This window comes from Sinohyriopsis cumingii, chromosome 14 (assembly GCF_028554795.1).
Source record: "Sinohyriopsis cumingii isolate HCF-2022 chromosome 14, ASM2855479v2, whole genome shotgun sequence".
Lineage (NCBI taxonomy): Eukaryota > Metazoa > Mollusca > Bivalvia > Unionida > Unionidae > Sinohyriopsis > Sinohyriopsis cumingii.
In genome coordinates, this window is record NC_142974.1 from 92,001,626 (window position 1) to 92,019,634 (window position 18,009).

General features: G+C 34.8%; 2 protein-coding genes across 2 annotated transcripts in view; one reads left to right on the forward strand and one right to left on the reverse strand.

Annotated features, from left to right (window-relative positions):
* LOC149784385 (uncharacterized) overlaps window positions 1–18,009 on the reverse strand; it is a 178,257-nt gene that overhangs the window by 122,241 nt on the left and 38,007 nt on the right. The window lies entirely within an intron of this gene.
* On the forward strand, window positions 5,342–16,693 carry LOC149784387 (uncharacterized). Its single transcript, XM_089932448.1, has one exon. The coding sequence runs from the start codon at window positions 8,092–8,094 to the stop codon at window positions 10,303–10,305; it is 2,214 nt and encodes a 737-aa protein (XP_089788574.1). The 5' UTR covers window positions 5,342–8,091; the 3' UTR covers window positions 10,306–16,693.

The following is an 18,009-nucleotide window of genomic DNA, read 5'->3' on the forward strand; positions in this document are numbered from 1 at the left end:
CCAGTCCCCTGAGTAATGTACTAAAAATTTGAAAAGTATCCCATCTGCATTCCACTAAGTAATTTACTGAAAACAATAATTACTCCTTCCTGATCCACTGAGTAATGTACTTAAAACTATAAGTACTATTTCCCCAGTCCACTGAGTAAGGTATGGAAAACATGAAATACTTATTACCTTGTCCACTTAAAACTGAAAACAATAAGTACTTCTTCTGCAATCCATTGAGTAATGTACTTAAAACATGAAGTATTCATTGCCTAGTCCACTGAGTAATGTATCAAACAAAAAGTCAATTTTAACCATCAAAACTGATATTCACAAATATTATACTAATTTACAGTAAATAAGAATACACACAACACCACTTCATCAGATTGCTGCACAGATTACAACACCACTTCATCAGATTGCTGCACAGATTACAACACCACTTCATCAGATTGCTGCACAAGATTACAACACCACTTCATCAGATTGCTGCACAAGATTACAACACCACTTCATCAGATTGCTGCACAGATTACAACACCACTTCATCAGATTGCTGCACAGATTACAACACCACTTCATCAGATTGCTGCACAGATTACAAACAGGTCTTTAATCACAAATATGAGTCACGGTAAAGCTTGTGTTCAGCCTCAGAGTTAAAACAGTTGCAAGTCAAAAACAAACTAATGCAATACAGCTAGACATACAAGTCAGAAGCAAATTAATGCAATGCAGCTTGGCAAACAAGTCAAAAGCAAACTAATGCAATACAGCTTGACATACAAGTCAAAATCAAACTAATGCAATACAGCTTGGCATACAAATCAAAAGCAACTAATGCAATACAGCTTGGCATACAAATCAAATGCAAATTAATGCAAATATAGCTGAGCAAACAAGTCAAAAGCAAACTAATGCAATACAGCTTGGCATACAAGTCAAAAGCAAACTAATGCAATACAGCTTGGCATACAAATCAAAAGCAACTAATGCAATACAGCTTGGCATACAAATCAAAAGCAAATTAATGCAATGCAGCTTGGCATACAAATCAAAAGCAACTAATGCAATACAGCTTGGCATACAAATCAAAAGCAACTAATGCAATACAGCTTGGCATACAAATCAAAAGCAAATTAATGCAATGCAGCTTGGCATACAAATCAAAAGCAACTAATGCAATATAGCTTGACATACAAATCAAAAGCAAATTAATGCAATGCAGCTTGGCATACAAATCAAAAGCAACTAATGCAATACAGCTTGGCAAACAAATCAAAAGCAACTAATGCAATACAGCTTGGCATACAAATCAAAAGCAAACAAATGCAATGCAGCTTGGCATACAAGTCCAAAAGCAACTAATGCAATGCAGCTTGGCATACAAATCAAAAGCAAATTAATGCAATACAGCTTTGCATACAAGTCAAAAGCAAATTAATGCAATACAGCTTTGCATACAAGTCAAAAAAGCAAACTAATGCAATACAGCTTTGTATACAAGTCAAAAAAGCAAACTAATGCAATACAGCTTTGCATACAAGCCAAGAAACTAAACTTATGGACACTGTGCCAAAATTTGGGCTTTCACTTCATGAAGAATGAAATAATTCCTCAACTTGAACTGCACAAAAATTTAAAAAAAAGTAATAAACTTAAACAGTTTGATGCTGAGATTGAAATATGGTCCTTTTCAATACAGAATTATTTCACATGAATGAGTGCTGTAATCAATGCAGTGTATTGGGATGTGTAGCATTACCAAGCATATGGCAGACTAAGATATGATATCTTGTATCATCTATCATAAGGCACTAAATGAATGTCTTATCTAGTGTATCTAGATCAACAAGATTATCAAATGATGGCATAACTCCAGGCAAAATACAACAAGGCCCTCTCTTGGAATGATTACAACTTACAGGAATATTACTTTTATACAATATAGATCAAGGCAGACATGGCTGCAGTAGACAGAATTATGTACTTCAGTATAATAACACAGCACTCCCTTTTCTTATGACACAGTACTCTCTGACCATATAGCATTTCATTATGAAACTTCTCCCTGATCATACTGCTTTTCATTATAACCCAGTACTCCCTCACCATAAAGCTCTTCATTTTAACACAGTATTCCCTCGCCATAAAGCTCTTCATTACAGTACTCCCTCACCATAAGGCCTTTCATTATAACACAGCACTCCCTCACCATAATGCTCTTCCTTATAATACAGTACTTCCTTACGATAAAGCCCTTCATTACAGTGCTCTCTCACCATGTGGCCTTTCATTATGATACTTCTCAATGACCATACTGCCTTTCATTATAACACAGTACTCCCTCACCATAATGCTCTTCATTATAACACAGTACTTCCTCACCATAAAGCCCTTCATTATAACACAGTACTCCTTCACCATAAGGCCTTTCATTTTAATGGTACTCCCTCACTATAATGCATTTCATTATAACATGGTTCCTGTTATAAGGTGAGTGAAGTCAATGACCTCATTTCATTAAGTGGTAGTTAAATTATACATATCTGAACTCTAACTAGAAATGTTGTAATGGGACACAGATGCCCCACCACAATGGCTGAAATGGTTTAAATTCAAAGCTTAATGGATGGCTGGACATGGGTAGTAGTATTGGGTAATAGTATTTAATGTGTATACCTATACTCACTTGTAACTTAAGTGCAAATACAAACAATGTAAACTCTGATCAGTTGGTCTACATATTATATATTTTTCACTTCTATTTTTTTGTTGACCAAAAACCCTGTAATCAAATAAAATTATTATTTTTATTAGTAGGAGTACCCCTATTAATATCTGTCTATTAGTGAAACAATTTACCTAGAAAGTTTACCTTATCTGTTAGCAATATTTATGAGACTTACCATGCTTAAACACACAATCAAACAGTGTATAGCTTAGGTTAAACACACTAATGTAGCATATGGCAACCAGATTTCCAAATACCCAATGACTTTTGGATGCTTAAAGGTTAAAAACATTTATCTGGATCTTAAGTATTTGGATGATGAAGGTCACATTTCATTTTCAACCTTTATCTGTCAAAATCTTCCCTATTTATGGATCCTGTTTCACCTAAAAATTGTAAATGAATCAAAAATTGATTAAGTACTTCATGGATTTATATTCTGACTGGTATTTAAATGGGCTCAATAAAAATGTGATCTGCATAAAGTTAAACTAGAGCAACTGTTGGCAATGAAAAATTCTCCCACATTTGCAGTATATTCCAATCTTCTCTCTAACCCACCATTTCACTAAGATGACAAGATCCCCCAAACTTCAACACTTTTCTAAGGTTCATGGTGGCCTAATAAGTGTCCAGGACACATTGAAAAATGTAGTGGGATAAATACTGAAGGAAAACTGTCACTCTTAAATTCATTGCTTCCCACAACTACCATTGCCAACTCTCTTTATCTGTGCTGGTGATAAGCTGTAAAAAGTCATAAAGTTTCAAAGAGTACTAATTCCACCCTGAATTTGTTTTATTTTATAAACTTTGCCCTATTGTCACTGTGCTGGCACTTTTTGTAGTTGGTTTGATTCTTACTTCAGAGAGAGCCCACTCCAGCTGCATTCTATAAGCAGTACTAGAACCACCAGCCACCTACTTTACCATATAATTAGGCATACATGGTATCCATTACAAATTGACAAATACAAATTGAAGAATTCTAACCATAGTTGTCATCAGAGTGTTTGAAGATAAACAAATCCCAAGTGTATAATAATGCCTTAAATAATTTCAAAATGGGGTTGGGACACTTATTTGGGCGGGGACATTTGACAAGTCTAATATAGTCTGCAGTACAGCTCTCCTTAATTACATGTATATGGAATGGTGACCACTCAGTGGGCAGTGTGCTGGACTCAGGACCGAAAGGGTTTGGGTTAAAATCCAATCAACAAACTAGCCTGGGTTAGCTACCATGGTGTGTCCTTGGGCACAACTCTTTATTCCAATTACCTTGGCACTAAATAACCTACTTTTATGCTATAAAGCACCAAACCCAAAAAACAAAAAAAAAAAAAATCCCTAATTATAACAGTACTGTAGTGAACTCAATAACAGGAGACCTCACAAACAAAATCCCTAATTATAACAGTACTGTAGTGAACTCAATAACAGGAGACCTCACAAACAAAATCCCTAATTATAACAGTACTGTAGTGAACTCAATAACAGGAGACCTCACAAACAAAATCCCTAATTATAACAGTACTGTAGTGAACTCAATAACAGGAGACCTCACAAACAAAATCCCTAATTATAACAGTACTGTAGTGAACTGTCAATAACACCAAACCTCATGAATAAATATGCCATTATGTTGATGTGCACATGGTGGGTGGGTGAAGGTTGTTAATGGTTGGATTTTTTTATATAAAGTACTTTGAGCACATGATTGGCTATATCATACTGAGGAAATGTGAGCTATGTGTGTTCGCAAGAAGGAGGATGAGGGTATGGCTACACAAAAGAAAAGTTGTCAATTCAAAAGAACATGAACATTATTCATGTTCAAAAATACATATGTATTTATTTTTATTTCATGTTCATAAATATCTATGTATTTTTACTTCATATACATAATTATATATGTAATTTCTTCATGGTAATCAAATATCCTGGTTATCAGAATTTTATTTATAAAATAATGACAACCTGATTCTTTGAATCCACATGTCTGTGTTTAATAGGCCCATACTTCACTGTTAGTGATCATTAAAATCAAATGAGAAATATGATTTCCACAAACACAGGTTTCTTTTTGAGCATTGTACTATTCAATTTTTTCTTCATACTCAGAATCAATTAGTGACCTTAATATATATATATATATATATATATATATATATATATATATATATACTAAAATGATTTAGTGTTAAATCAAAGTCCCAAGCACCCTTACCCCTCCCTCCCCATAAAATTAAATGGTCAGTCTCTAAGGCTATCCTTATACACGGTAAACACCCTTTCAGTACCTCAACTTTATATGCACTAGACCTGGTCTAAGCAAGTTTTATTTACCTGTGCACAATAGGTAGTTTGTATACACCTGTCTACAGGTAACCCTTGTACAGAGTGTATTTACCTTACATAAGTATAAGGTACTATATACCTTATATAAAAGTCTGCTCTTGCCTCTCCTACGTGTCATGATACTAAATATCTGAAACTACATCAATGATCAATGTGACCACCTGTGGCAGCCCATACGTCACCAGTGTCGACCCTTCTCACTGAATTCTTTCTAATTAGAAGTACACAGCTGAACAGAACTGTATGGTAGTTGTCATCGTGTTATCTATACAGACTAAATTACCCCATGAACGTCCCATTTTCGGAGCTTGGGGCTAAACCTACGAGGTAACAGTCCTGGAATTTATCAGTTTGGAGCAAGGTACACCTACTTGTCTACAGTTGGTTTTAATAGTCCTGTTAGAGCTCGGGGGGGAGGAAAGTCCTATTGTTCAATTATAGGTCTTTCACAGACGTGTTTGCTAGAATCTTCCCTTTGATTTAGTTTCAATGGCTAATGCATACACTTTTGTAACTTGAGAAAGATCTACCGCAAGCATTTTTACAACGCAAGTAAGGAAAACAAAATCACGTGTGTTTAGTAGAAAAGAGAATGTGGTTTGTGACTTAAATTGCTGGACTGAAAACTTTCTTTATCTAAATGCACCTGGATTAAGTTGTGTTGCTGGATATTAACAGCTATGCATGGAAATTACATCTAAGTCTTTGTAAATGCTCCAGTTTACTTGGTGATGTTTTGAACTAAAGGATTGTGGATAAATTGGAAAGTACACTAGGAGGAATAACTGACTTGATTGACTAGCACAGTATTTCATGTGGTAACCGCCACGTAAGATAGATGGACAAAGCACCATAAACTTCTGTTCTGGTTATCCTATGTTCGCCGAGTGATCAAGGTACAGTGTACTTGTAGGAGTGACTTCTGGGTCAATACATGTACTTATTTACAGCCAGCCATTTCATGTCTTTCCTACGGTGATGTGTGACTGCATCCATTCAATTGTCTCCATTTATAGTGTGACTGAACCTCGGGGACTCGTTTCAAGAATTACAAATGCAGCATTGTTGATACATCTAAAGCTGTATGCACATATTTTGAGAACACATTGAAGTCGTGTTGTACTTCATGATTGACTTTGGGATTTCGTCTTTCATAATTTGTGGAACAGCTGAGTGCAAAGTGAATATAAAAATTGGCTATTTGAGATTTCATGTTTCGTACAGGGAGATTTGATAAATGCACTAAATAAGTGCACATTATTACTTTCATAAACAATTTATTCTAAAATGGGATATTAAACTAATTCAAATCATTCTAACAACAGCTTGTTCAGAAACGTTAATATGAGAAAGTTGTTCTCAAATTAGGAATATAAATGTGCAGATTCTACCTCCTTTGTGGGAATGGAAATGAGCACATTGAACCCTACAGGCCTGTAACAAAATCCATTTTAAAGTTAGAGGATACTACTTAATAATAGTCCCTGACCAACAGAAATTGGGAATTGATTGTCTTTTAACATTCACATAATATCAAGGATTTTGTGTTCAGCCGATCATTCTGGAAGAAAACAATTTCTGCTTTAAATTACATTTTTTCAATTTGAAATAACCCATGATCCAGTGTAACTTAGTGTATTATGAACAGTTTATGATAATCAGAAATGTAGAATTTTATTCTGATGCCATAAAACTGATATCTGTGCACCACCTTTTGTTGTTAGACTGTTATTGATACAATAGAAATTGTGTAAACGAAGACCAGTATTCATAATTACCGACACCTGACTGAAATCTGTACCAATGCTTTTAAGCCAGGCAAATAAAAGGATACCATCCAATGATACAGGCAAATTGCAAAGATACTACATTTAGATACCAATCAAAATTAACATGCAACTTTCTATTCCTGTTTGACATTAGCTTTTTAAACGCTGATGCAATATGGTCACAGCAAAAGTGGCCATTAGAAACTTTATGTTCTGAATGCTGACTTAATTTCTGATCATTTGCTGCAGCCAGAACTTTTTGAGATGCATCCCATCAGCAAATACTAAAAAGAACATGAACTGAATTTAATCTGCTGAGTGATGGATGCATTGTGGATTATGCCTACAAGCCCAATTATTTTCAGACCAATACTGTGATTCTCATTTCAGCAGGCAATTAATTAAAGGAGTTTCTCATCATTTCACAGTCTCATGAGACCTGAGAACAATCAGTGAACCAAATAGTAACAACTCGTGCAGTCTAATGACTGAATTCATATCAATTCTGATCCTACAATATATACAGTTTTGAAACATAACTTTTTGAATGCAACTGTATCATAAAAGCTGGTGTGTTTATCAATCAATATAAACTAATCAGTGACAATTAGTCTGATTCAGTTTTATTTCTATGATCCAGAAGGAAAGAAATCCATGTGATTTCATAATTTGAACCTGTGCAGTATTGAAAGCTTACTGGTACACATGTAAATCCAAGTTGATGTAAGTTATCAATAGAGGTTAATCTGGATTCAGATATGTTAAACGTGATGACGGCTACATGAGAATATGTTGACAGAAATCATTAATTACAAGTGAGAGATTCAATGTCTATGATGAATAAGCAATCAGGCTGATGAACTGAGCAAACACTTCAAATTTCACATTCCAATTTATGGACATGTCCAGTTTTTGGATCCATTAATAGCTGAATGCACAAAATGTATATCACAGTAAGTGTCCATAAGTCAGTCCTTTATGAATAATAGAAACTGAAGGGATCGTACTAACCAAAGATTCTAAATAAAAGTGTTGCTGGACAGAAGTTACCTATTGCATACAACAATATGCAAGTTTAAGTGGATTTATAGTGTACCAAGTGAAAAATTATTGATGATCAAATAATTTTTTTTTATAGTTCAAACTTCTGATTTTCTCTGCAATGTGTATATTAGACATTTCTCTATTTGTAGAAGTAGATACTGTAGTAGAAGTAGAAACATACTCCTCAAAATCATGGACAGAAGCATTCAATGTGATTTTCAAGTAGGCAGTTTGAAGGAAAATAAACGTGGAAAAACTGTTGGTATCCAAACAGACGACCTACCAGGACTGACAGTTATACAAAAACCTCCTGTTCAATATACATTTCCATTACACTATTATCCATCGGACACTGACGACACAGAGGAGTTCCACGGCTGTCCAAAACATGACAATTCTATTAAACAACGTGCAAAATTGCAGAAGAGACTAAAAAGTGAACAATCCCTTCACATCCCTCAGAAAGGTGGGTTATTATCTCAGTCACATCTGATTTGCAAGTGTGACAAAAAATACAGGCGCAGAAAACCTTCCAGACCTAAGAGAAATTCTAATGAAAAATATAAATCAACACTATTTGATTGGGATCAATTCCATTTAGAGCATGGGAGCTCATCTCCAGAGAGTACAAGTGTAACATCTGAGACAACACAGTTTGATACAGATTACTGTGACAATTTTGTAGATGACACAATTTATTCCTGTCAGTACAACAGAATTAGTGAAAAACCACATTTTACTGATACGGTAAAGAATCTTCCAGACAACTGGGAATATGACAATGAACGGAGTCCATACACTACCAAGGCAAGAAATACCAATGTAAAGTGTAAGAATACAGACTCCGGACTTGTTACTGATTCAAGTGGAAATGATATGAGGTCAAACACCCTCAACAGAATATCAGATGAGGAGTCTTCTTCTTGTTATGCAAACCACAGAAAAACCCAAACCAGATCTGACAACTGTAGAAACACTGCATGCAACGTCTATGTCACAGGGATGCATAGGGATCCTTCTGAAACTGAGCTACTCAAACTAGACACTGGAAGTGATAGAAAGCTGACTGAAATCAAGCCCTCAGCATACTCAGAGTGTGTATCGAATGTGTCATCTCCTAACTGTGCAACCAATTTTTCAAGGTATTCAAAGGCTGAACACCCCATCAATCGTGTTCCAATTGAGGCAGCCTGCATTATTCATCAAACTCCTGTGAAAACAAGTCCAAACACTATGCATTCCTCTGCAACATGTTCGACTGTTCCAAGGAATGAAAGTCAACCTTCTACGGGAGATATTCCTTCTACAGGTAAATCAGCATATGACTATCAGACTGATGACCAAAGTAGCCCACTAAAACATGCTGATCCCAGTTCTTACTCACCACGTAGGCCTAAACTAGACAGATTATCAAGTGTGTTTTCTTTTCGTAGTCATCGAAGTTATAGCGTTAATCCTGAGGAGGGTCTCACAGCTCTGACCTGTTTGAATTGTGCCTTACAAATTCTAAATATATTCATTTTCCTTGTGAGTGCTGGAGCTGTTGCTGCAGGAATATGGAGTCTTACTACTGGAGTAAATGTCACACGGATTGCCATTCTGTTTGGAAATGACCTACCGAAAATCATTGCCTATGGACTAATAGGAGGTGGAGGTTTAACTCTCCTCTTGTCATTCTGTATGTGTTGTGGGATACGACGTGACCGTTCAGGTCTGGGATGTTACCTGTTTTCCCTTTTTCTTGTTACTATCATTATTGCTGGAGCATGTGTTATGAGTGTTGTATTTCGAGACAAACTGAGCACTAATACAGTGAAGGAACAATTTCATTACAGTATCACTCAAACCTATGGATTCATGACTAATACAAGTGAAATTAACCAATATTTTACAGAGTCTGTGGATATCTTGCAGCAAACCTATCAATGCTGTGGAGCCTATGGAGGCTTGAATGACAACACATCATGGGCTTTATATCGTAAACAGAGCTTGTGGCATCGCCTCATGCAACCTGAGCAGAAAAGACATAATTATGTACCAAAGAGCTGCTGTGATAATCATATGGACATTGCTGTCTGTCAGGGAGGAGACCCAGATCTATTGGGTCCACCTCTCTATGGACCCCCACTTCACCCTCCATATGATGCAAAGAATGAGAATTTGTATGTTGAAGGGTGTTTTGAGCCAATCAGCAATCAACTGTTCCAAATAATCTCCATTGGTATGATTGTGTTGGGTATCATTTGTGGTGTTTTGTTCTTGGGAATGATCCTAACTATTGTTCTGTGTGTCAAGGTAGGACCCAGTGAAGGGGAGGAGGAGATACATGGGGATGAGGAGGAGATGAGGTCATTGAACAGGAATGATGACCATTCCCCATATTCGGAAAAGGATTCTCCGGTGTAAAAGTAAAGTGGTTATTAATTGGAAGAGGAATTCCAGGCGTGACATTTATGACAGAGACATGGCAGAAAATGTTCAAGTTGGCAATTATTCTCACAATTTAGATATGATAATGAAGAGGAGTGAAAGTTTGGAACACTAGAATAAAAAAAAAAAACACTGCATAAATCAAATCAAATCTGACTTCATAGCAGCAACTGTTATTATTAAAATTGTATTTTCTCCTGTCTACAGTCACAGTGCACCTTTTGGTCTGCTGGTTCAGGTTGATCAGCTTTTAACAGTACACTTGATTGGTTATATTATGACAAGGAAATGGGAGTTAAGTGCCTTTCCCAAAGACACACTGTGACAACTATCCTGGGGTTGCTTAGATGGGTATTGAACCAGGAATCTTTACATTATGAGTTTGGCTTTCTACCAGCAGTTATAGCATTCATTTCTTTATTTTTTGTTGTGTTTTATCGTTTTGATTTTTGGTTTGGTTTAGTGTTTTACTGCCAAAGCTTCATAAGTAGATTCTTTGGTGCTGAGGTAATTGGAGTGAAGTGCCTTGCTCATGCGCAAATCACAGTAAAGCCAGCATGGGTTGATCCAGTGGTAGGATTCAAATGTCTCGATTTTAGTTACAAGTCTACTATGATAACCGTTGCTCAATCCCAGCTCTCAGTATATCTGTCAGTATTCCTGAATTATATTTTTCATCATTGTGATTTAGGCACACTGCAATATTTAATCTTGTAAATTGCTTGCAAAACAATTATGTTCTGAAAATCGTTTCAAAGGATCACCGGAAACTATAACCTCTTTCAATCAAATTTTTCTCACATTAAAAAAATATCACGTTTCCCTTAGTTTCTGAAATATCTTGACCCAGAAATTTATATCCCTATTGCATACTGTGCCAGATAAGTTAAATGTTTGTTGGTGTACAAATACTGTGCCCGATCCCTTTTTAAATTTGTTTCCGTGATTTGCATAATTTTCTATTCCATAATTAAGACATCATAAAAAAGACATTGCTGAAATTGTGAAATAATGGAGTTCTTCAATTTTCCATGATTTTGGAGACACTGTATGTGTACATATATACATGTATGTATGTATATATATATATATATATATATATATATATATATATATATATATATATATATATATATACATACACACATACATACATACACACACACATACATACATACATGTGCTTGTGTACTCAGACCTAAAATCAAGCTATTACAGAAAAAGGTGAAAACTGCAAAATATTGGAGGAAAATTGATAAAAATGTTACCCCCCCAAAAAAAATCCAATTCACTTTTAATTTTCATGTCTGTATACTATATGTAAAGCCAACTTTCCTGAAGTAATAAACCAGGATAAAATATATAAATATCAGATTTAAAAAATGGACATCCTAGTTAAAGACTTGTGATGCCATTCAAATATTCTACAGCAGACACGCTATTATCAACTACATGTATGTACTTGCCATTGGATTTGTACCAGTTTCTGTCCTTGCTTTTGTATTAATTTAGCATAGTATTAAGTGAAAAGTCGGAACCAAATAAATACAGTATACACTTGCTTATAGGGTTGATTCCAACTGCAAACATAATAACTTAATATACACTGCATAGTGTCCTGGCAGATCTGGGTTTATGTCATTTGTCAAGAGTAATCAGAAACAACACAGACCCTCAGAGCTGCTAATGCATAGTACAACAGCAGATTAGTGTCTATGTTGTTTGCAGCTAGACTGGACTTAAAAATGAACATAGTAGTAACTATTTGTGTTAGTACATTATCAACTCATGCATTACAATTATTAGCTTAAGGATTAAAGGACTGGATGATTGCAAACATTGTCATGTCAAACATTGTAGGTACTTTGTAATAAAAATCTGGTACATACATGTACCATAAATTATCTGCATGCTGGTTCACCTCATTCACAGACCACACTGCATTTGGATTTTGCAGATTTTTCTATACTACTGTAAAGTTTACAACCTTTTTGGGGGTAGGTGTGGGTGGGATTTCATTATTTAATTTAAATTAGTATAATTTCCCTATCTGATGGAAATGAGCAGTTTTTGAAAACTAATATTTTTTACGAAGACATTATATACAGTATAAGTCATTATTAATAGTAGAATTCATTATATAAAGTATAAGGCATTATATAAAGTATAAGACATTATATAAAGTATAAGGCATTATATGCAGTATTAGGCATTTTATCCAGTATAAGGCATTATAAAGAGTATGAAGGAAGAATTCACCATGATATTGCCAAAAGCTGTGAATCAGTTAAGTATTTATCATTTTACCACTTCATTTTCACTTTCATGTAACCAGTATTGGATTAAACCCTGTGGAGGAGCTTTGGCATTCTAAATCTTGGCGCCTCCCTGGCAAATTATCTCCTAATATGTTTTATCAATATTATTTTGATCCGTTGTCGCGGGGGTCCCTTGGCCGGTGCCTTCTCTACCTATTTGGTAATCCGGCACTCTGTGTAACGACTTATCTACTTATAAGTTGATTTCAAATGCAAATCACACAGACCCAGATCTATCATAGCCTAATATATGCTTGCAGGTCTGGGTCTATGCAGTTTAAGAACAAGCAACATAGACCCCGATCTTTTGGTGCATTATGCAAATGGCAAATAAGAGTCCATGTTCTTTGTACTTGGTATTGACTTGAAAGTGAATATAGACAATAAATGCACATACTGTAAGCACCTGTTGTTAATTAAGTGTCATCCTTGAGACTGAACAACTGAAATGCTACCTTTAAGATTTCATCACCACCATGACTCAAATGAATAGTCAATACTGTATGCATATCCAAACCTTCATGTACATGGTACTGAAATAAATGGAATGTCAAAAGAAAAAAAAAGCAACCAACAAACAAAAATAACCCAAGAAACGTTTAAAACGGAAGTTGATCTAAGCTGTCAAGGTATTTATGTACTTAATGTATATACATGCTAACAAGTCCATCTATAAACAACAACAATCCTGATCTGATATTTCATATTACATAGGTGGATCTGAGTCTATATTGTTTTTTTCTACTGACACAGTACTCCTAACAAACGTCATAGACTGGGTTTCTCCACTTAGACACAACTTAGAGACATGTATATGGTACATGAATACCAAAGTGATTGCGCAGTAAAAAGTAAACATGAGTCATGAATTATAGCAACATATAACTTTCAACTTATGTAAAAGTTTGGACAAGATCACTTTCAAACTACTTGTTTAATTTGGGCATTTTTTTATCCTTCATGGCTTTAAATTAAAAAGAAAATCATCACAACCGTTAATAATAAAAGCAGTAATACTAATACTAATAATAATAAGAAGAAGAAGGAGAAGAGGAAAATGTCATGATATCAGATCTGAAAATAACTTTAAAGATGTACTATAGAACTTAAAATTGACGAATACAAATTTCCTTCTGTTTTATCAGATTTTTTTAATATAGATTAAACAAAGAATTTTGTTTTGAAATTTATACAAACGGTCTTCAGGCAAGCATGAGTATTGCATAGATAAGCATCTATACATTTTTTAAAAGTAAGAAAAGCAGACCTGTGAATATACTGGATTACTCATAGATTGTATTTCCTCCAACACAGGAATGCAGAAATGTAAATATCAGTGTGCTGTTTGAGTCTACATAAACACATGGGTTTAGGAATTGCCAAATCCATGCCATGGGTCATTATTTATTCTGATAGGCAGCAAGCCAACACTGTCCCAGGCAATGAGTGAAATGTTGCGCAATGATACTCCATTGTGCTTTGTTTGTCCAAGATGTTGTCTACTACCCTAATGGTTAGACACTGTGAATTTTTTGTGTTTTTATTTCAAAGAAAATGGTATAATAATGAAATTTGATTGCTTACCTTGATTCTGACATTTTATGAAATTATAAATGCAGCAGTTATCAAGCAGATACAGACAGTCCTAACTGTATTATTACATTCGGGTAATTCTGATCATCAAGGTGCCCTGAATGCGGTACACAATGCAGGTGAAAAAAATTAGCCAGTGGGCCACATTAGGTCCAGGGCCAGACTTATATTCAGTTGGGTTTAAAAACTGCTATCTGGCCCACATCTTGGGGGCCCTTTCTTGAGGTAAACCTTACTGGTCAAAATTTCTGAATGTCGGCATATACTGTATACAGAATATGAAACGACTTCGGGTTAAAAATAGGAAGTTTAACAAAATGTTTAAATCTGCATCTTATATTCATATTCAGTGAAAGACTTGCATTTTAAGCTGAAGTCTTGTACAGCATTTTGTTGTCCTTAGAAAACAAAGCCTTTTGGGTATAATACAAGGTTTATACTGTGTACAATCATGAAACTGTTACATCATGTTACATTGTAGCTTTTGAGACAAAAGTTATTTTTTTTATCTTTATTCTCATATAGCTATTATAATTATGGTCTCAACGAATTTTGTATATATGCATACAAGAAACAATGTTGGAGGTTGAGAGATCATGCTAATATGTTAAAGGAGCCTGGCAACATAAAATAAACTGGGCCTTAGTAGACTGTGTTCATGTATACTTTGACCTATTGTGTTTCAGTACATTTCTCATGCACAGGTTTTTAGATATAGGCATGATCATTAGTTTTAGCAGCAACATTGTGATTTTATTCATCAGTGTTAGTTGCTTCTAGTTCTTTTTCTTATCATATGTACTGGCTTATAGGCTTAGTCCAACTGCAGGCAACATAGACCTTGACATGCCATTGCATAATTTGCTGGCAGGTCAACTTCACTGCTGGTTGTTCTACATATTATTGCAAACAAAATGAATAGACCCAGATTCGCTGGCACATTATGTGCTGGCAGATTTGAGTCTGTGTAGTTTGCTGTTGGGCTCAAATTATAAACGAGTATATATGGTAACTTAAATTAGCTGTAATATATGTTACATTTACACATACTTTAATTTGTCAGCATTATTTTCATTTTATGTAGGCATTATTTCATTTTATGATGGCTTGGTTTTTTCATTTTATGTAGGCATGCTTTAAATATTTACCTAATTTTATTAAGTGGCTAATTTAGTGTGATTATAGGCAAGGAATTAGCAATGAGTTTTTTGAAGTTTTATTTCAGATATGTTTTCATCATGGTTCATACTTCATAATGTATACTACAAATGTGCATGTATTTTATCCTTTTCAGTGGGGTAAAAATGGTCACATAAAATTCCTCATTGATAATTTGTTACTCTGACCCATGTGATAGTTTACCAATGAAATTCAAAACAAACTTTGAACTAGTCATATCAGTTTAATAGGGGAATTTGATTTAGCTTTGGTGGATACATCAACTTAAAAACAACACGAGAAACAGCACTGGCTCATCACTTCAGATCTCAACATATTTAAATGTATATTCAACACCGGTACTTTACATACATCCTATGCCTGACAATTACCTAATTCCACCATACATGTAGAATAACCTTCCTGCTATGACTGCATATATAAATTTTGTCAGAAGAATATTTATTAATGCAGAATATTTATAAATGTCACTGCTGCAATTGAAATTAAGTACACCAAGGACCTCTGTAGTGGGAAGTATCAAAGGTATTTCTGGTGTTTGACACCAACCAAGGACCCCTGGGGTGGAAGCCAAGTATAGAATGTATAACTGATATTTGACCTTCTCCATAGACCCCTGGGTGGGAGCCAAGTATGGAGTGTATAAATTATGTTCTACTCCCATAAAGGACCCACAGGGTGGGAGACAAATATGGAATTCCCCATTTAAACTGCAAACAAATTCTCCCTTAAGGTTTAGCTTGTATAATACATTTCTGATACTTGGTCACAATAGTGACTACAGTCATTTTTTTTCTTCATCTATTTTATGATAAATTTCTTGAGGTGGTTTACAAGATGTGGTAACAGCTGTTGTATGGAGGACATATCACAACAGCCCTGCTAAAGCATTCAGGAGATTGAGGTCATTTTTTCAACAGTAAATTAAAACACAGATAAATTCAGAAGCTCAAGATGAAAAAAAGGCATCCTTCTTCATTTTGTTTTGAAAATTTAATTTTATAAATTGGTATTCATGATTCCCATTTCACAGGCTGCATATTCAATCATATATTTATCATTTTACTATGGTAACAATCTTGTAATCTAATTTTAATCTTCACTGTTAAGTGACTGGCAGCTAGCATCCACCAGATGAGTGTCTATATCACTGCCATCATCATGATGCTTTGATATGAATGGAACATGTCTAACCTAGTCTTTTTATGTCTATACTTGTTATTAGTTTTATTTGTGATATATGCTGACTTGAAATAAAGAGCACTTTATTATCACTATGCATTAGCTATTTGCAAACTAACTCTCCTCCATTTACCATTGAACACAACATGACTTTTTGTGCAGTGTTGGTGATTACATTGAAACACTCTGAAGAATCTACAAAAATTGACCTAATTTTTGAAAATGTTTTAATTTTGGAAACATATTGAGCAGATTTTCACTTATTGTAAATTAATGAAACAATGAAATGACTTTGGAAATAGAAGTACAAATGTTTGCTGGTTTAGTAAAGGAGCCAAAAGATAAAATTGTGAAGAAACCATTTTTAAACATTTGTTTAACCTTATTGATCCAATCAAAAGCTGTTGTGGGCTTAATGTCAATTTTCAGGACATGATAGGCTAGACATGGCGGTCAGTATAACTGGAAGTGGTTGATGAAGAACCTGGGAAGACCTTGGAAAAAATCACAGACCCATAGGAAGCTACTTGTAAGCTTTCTCACATACCCACATATGCCATGCCCAAGACTTCAACCCATGCAGAGATGAGATGGATGTGATTGGTAAATGCGAACGCTTTAGACCACTCTGTCACCTTGGGTCCCTCCAATTATAGCTAAATTTAACATACAACTGCTTGGAACTAGAAGAAAAAGTATTCTAGTTATGATAAATCCTTATATTTGTGTTAAATATGCAATCAGGACAAAGTGTATTAAGTTATGTAGGATAAACTGATACAAGATTAACAATAATCCAAGAAGATATTATCCACAGAGCCTTTAGAATCTGAATAATAAGTAGATATAGATTTTAAATTAGTAGCCTGTCTTTTAAAAGTTGTTTATAAGAAGTAAAATGCATCACAATACAACATGTTGTGAAATTCAGCATTTACATTACAGCAGGATACTGGTAATGGATCAAAGAAGGAAGAAGCCATCTATATTCCCTTACAAGTCAGGTCCAGCTATGCCGTTTGTAATGTGTAATCAGTTGAACAAACAACACAGACCCTGATCTGCCAGTGCATGATGCAATGGCAGATAAGGGTCTATGTTTTTCATGTGTGTGCAAATGGATCCATCTTTTAAGCGAGTACCTATGGTATTCAGGTAACAACATTAGATAGTACATATAGATAGTCACATTTTACACACAATTGGGACCTAATAATAGAGAAACTTTTATGTCTCCAAATTGATAGTTTTCTGTTGCACGCAGGTAAGTGCGTCTATCTGGAAAGCCCATGTGTGCATATTTTCTGTGTGCATTTATTTTCATGTATGTTTATTGTCCAGATTATATAATATTATCAATTACTGAAGATGCAGATGGGAATTTTGAGTGTAAAAACTAATGCTAATG

Excerpts from the sequence above, each read along its gene's own strand:
- LOC149784387 (XM_089932448.1), top strand. The coding sequence starts at position 8,092 with ATGGACAGAAGCATTCAATGTGATTTTCAAGTAGGCAGTTTGAAGGAA.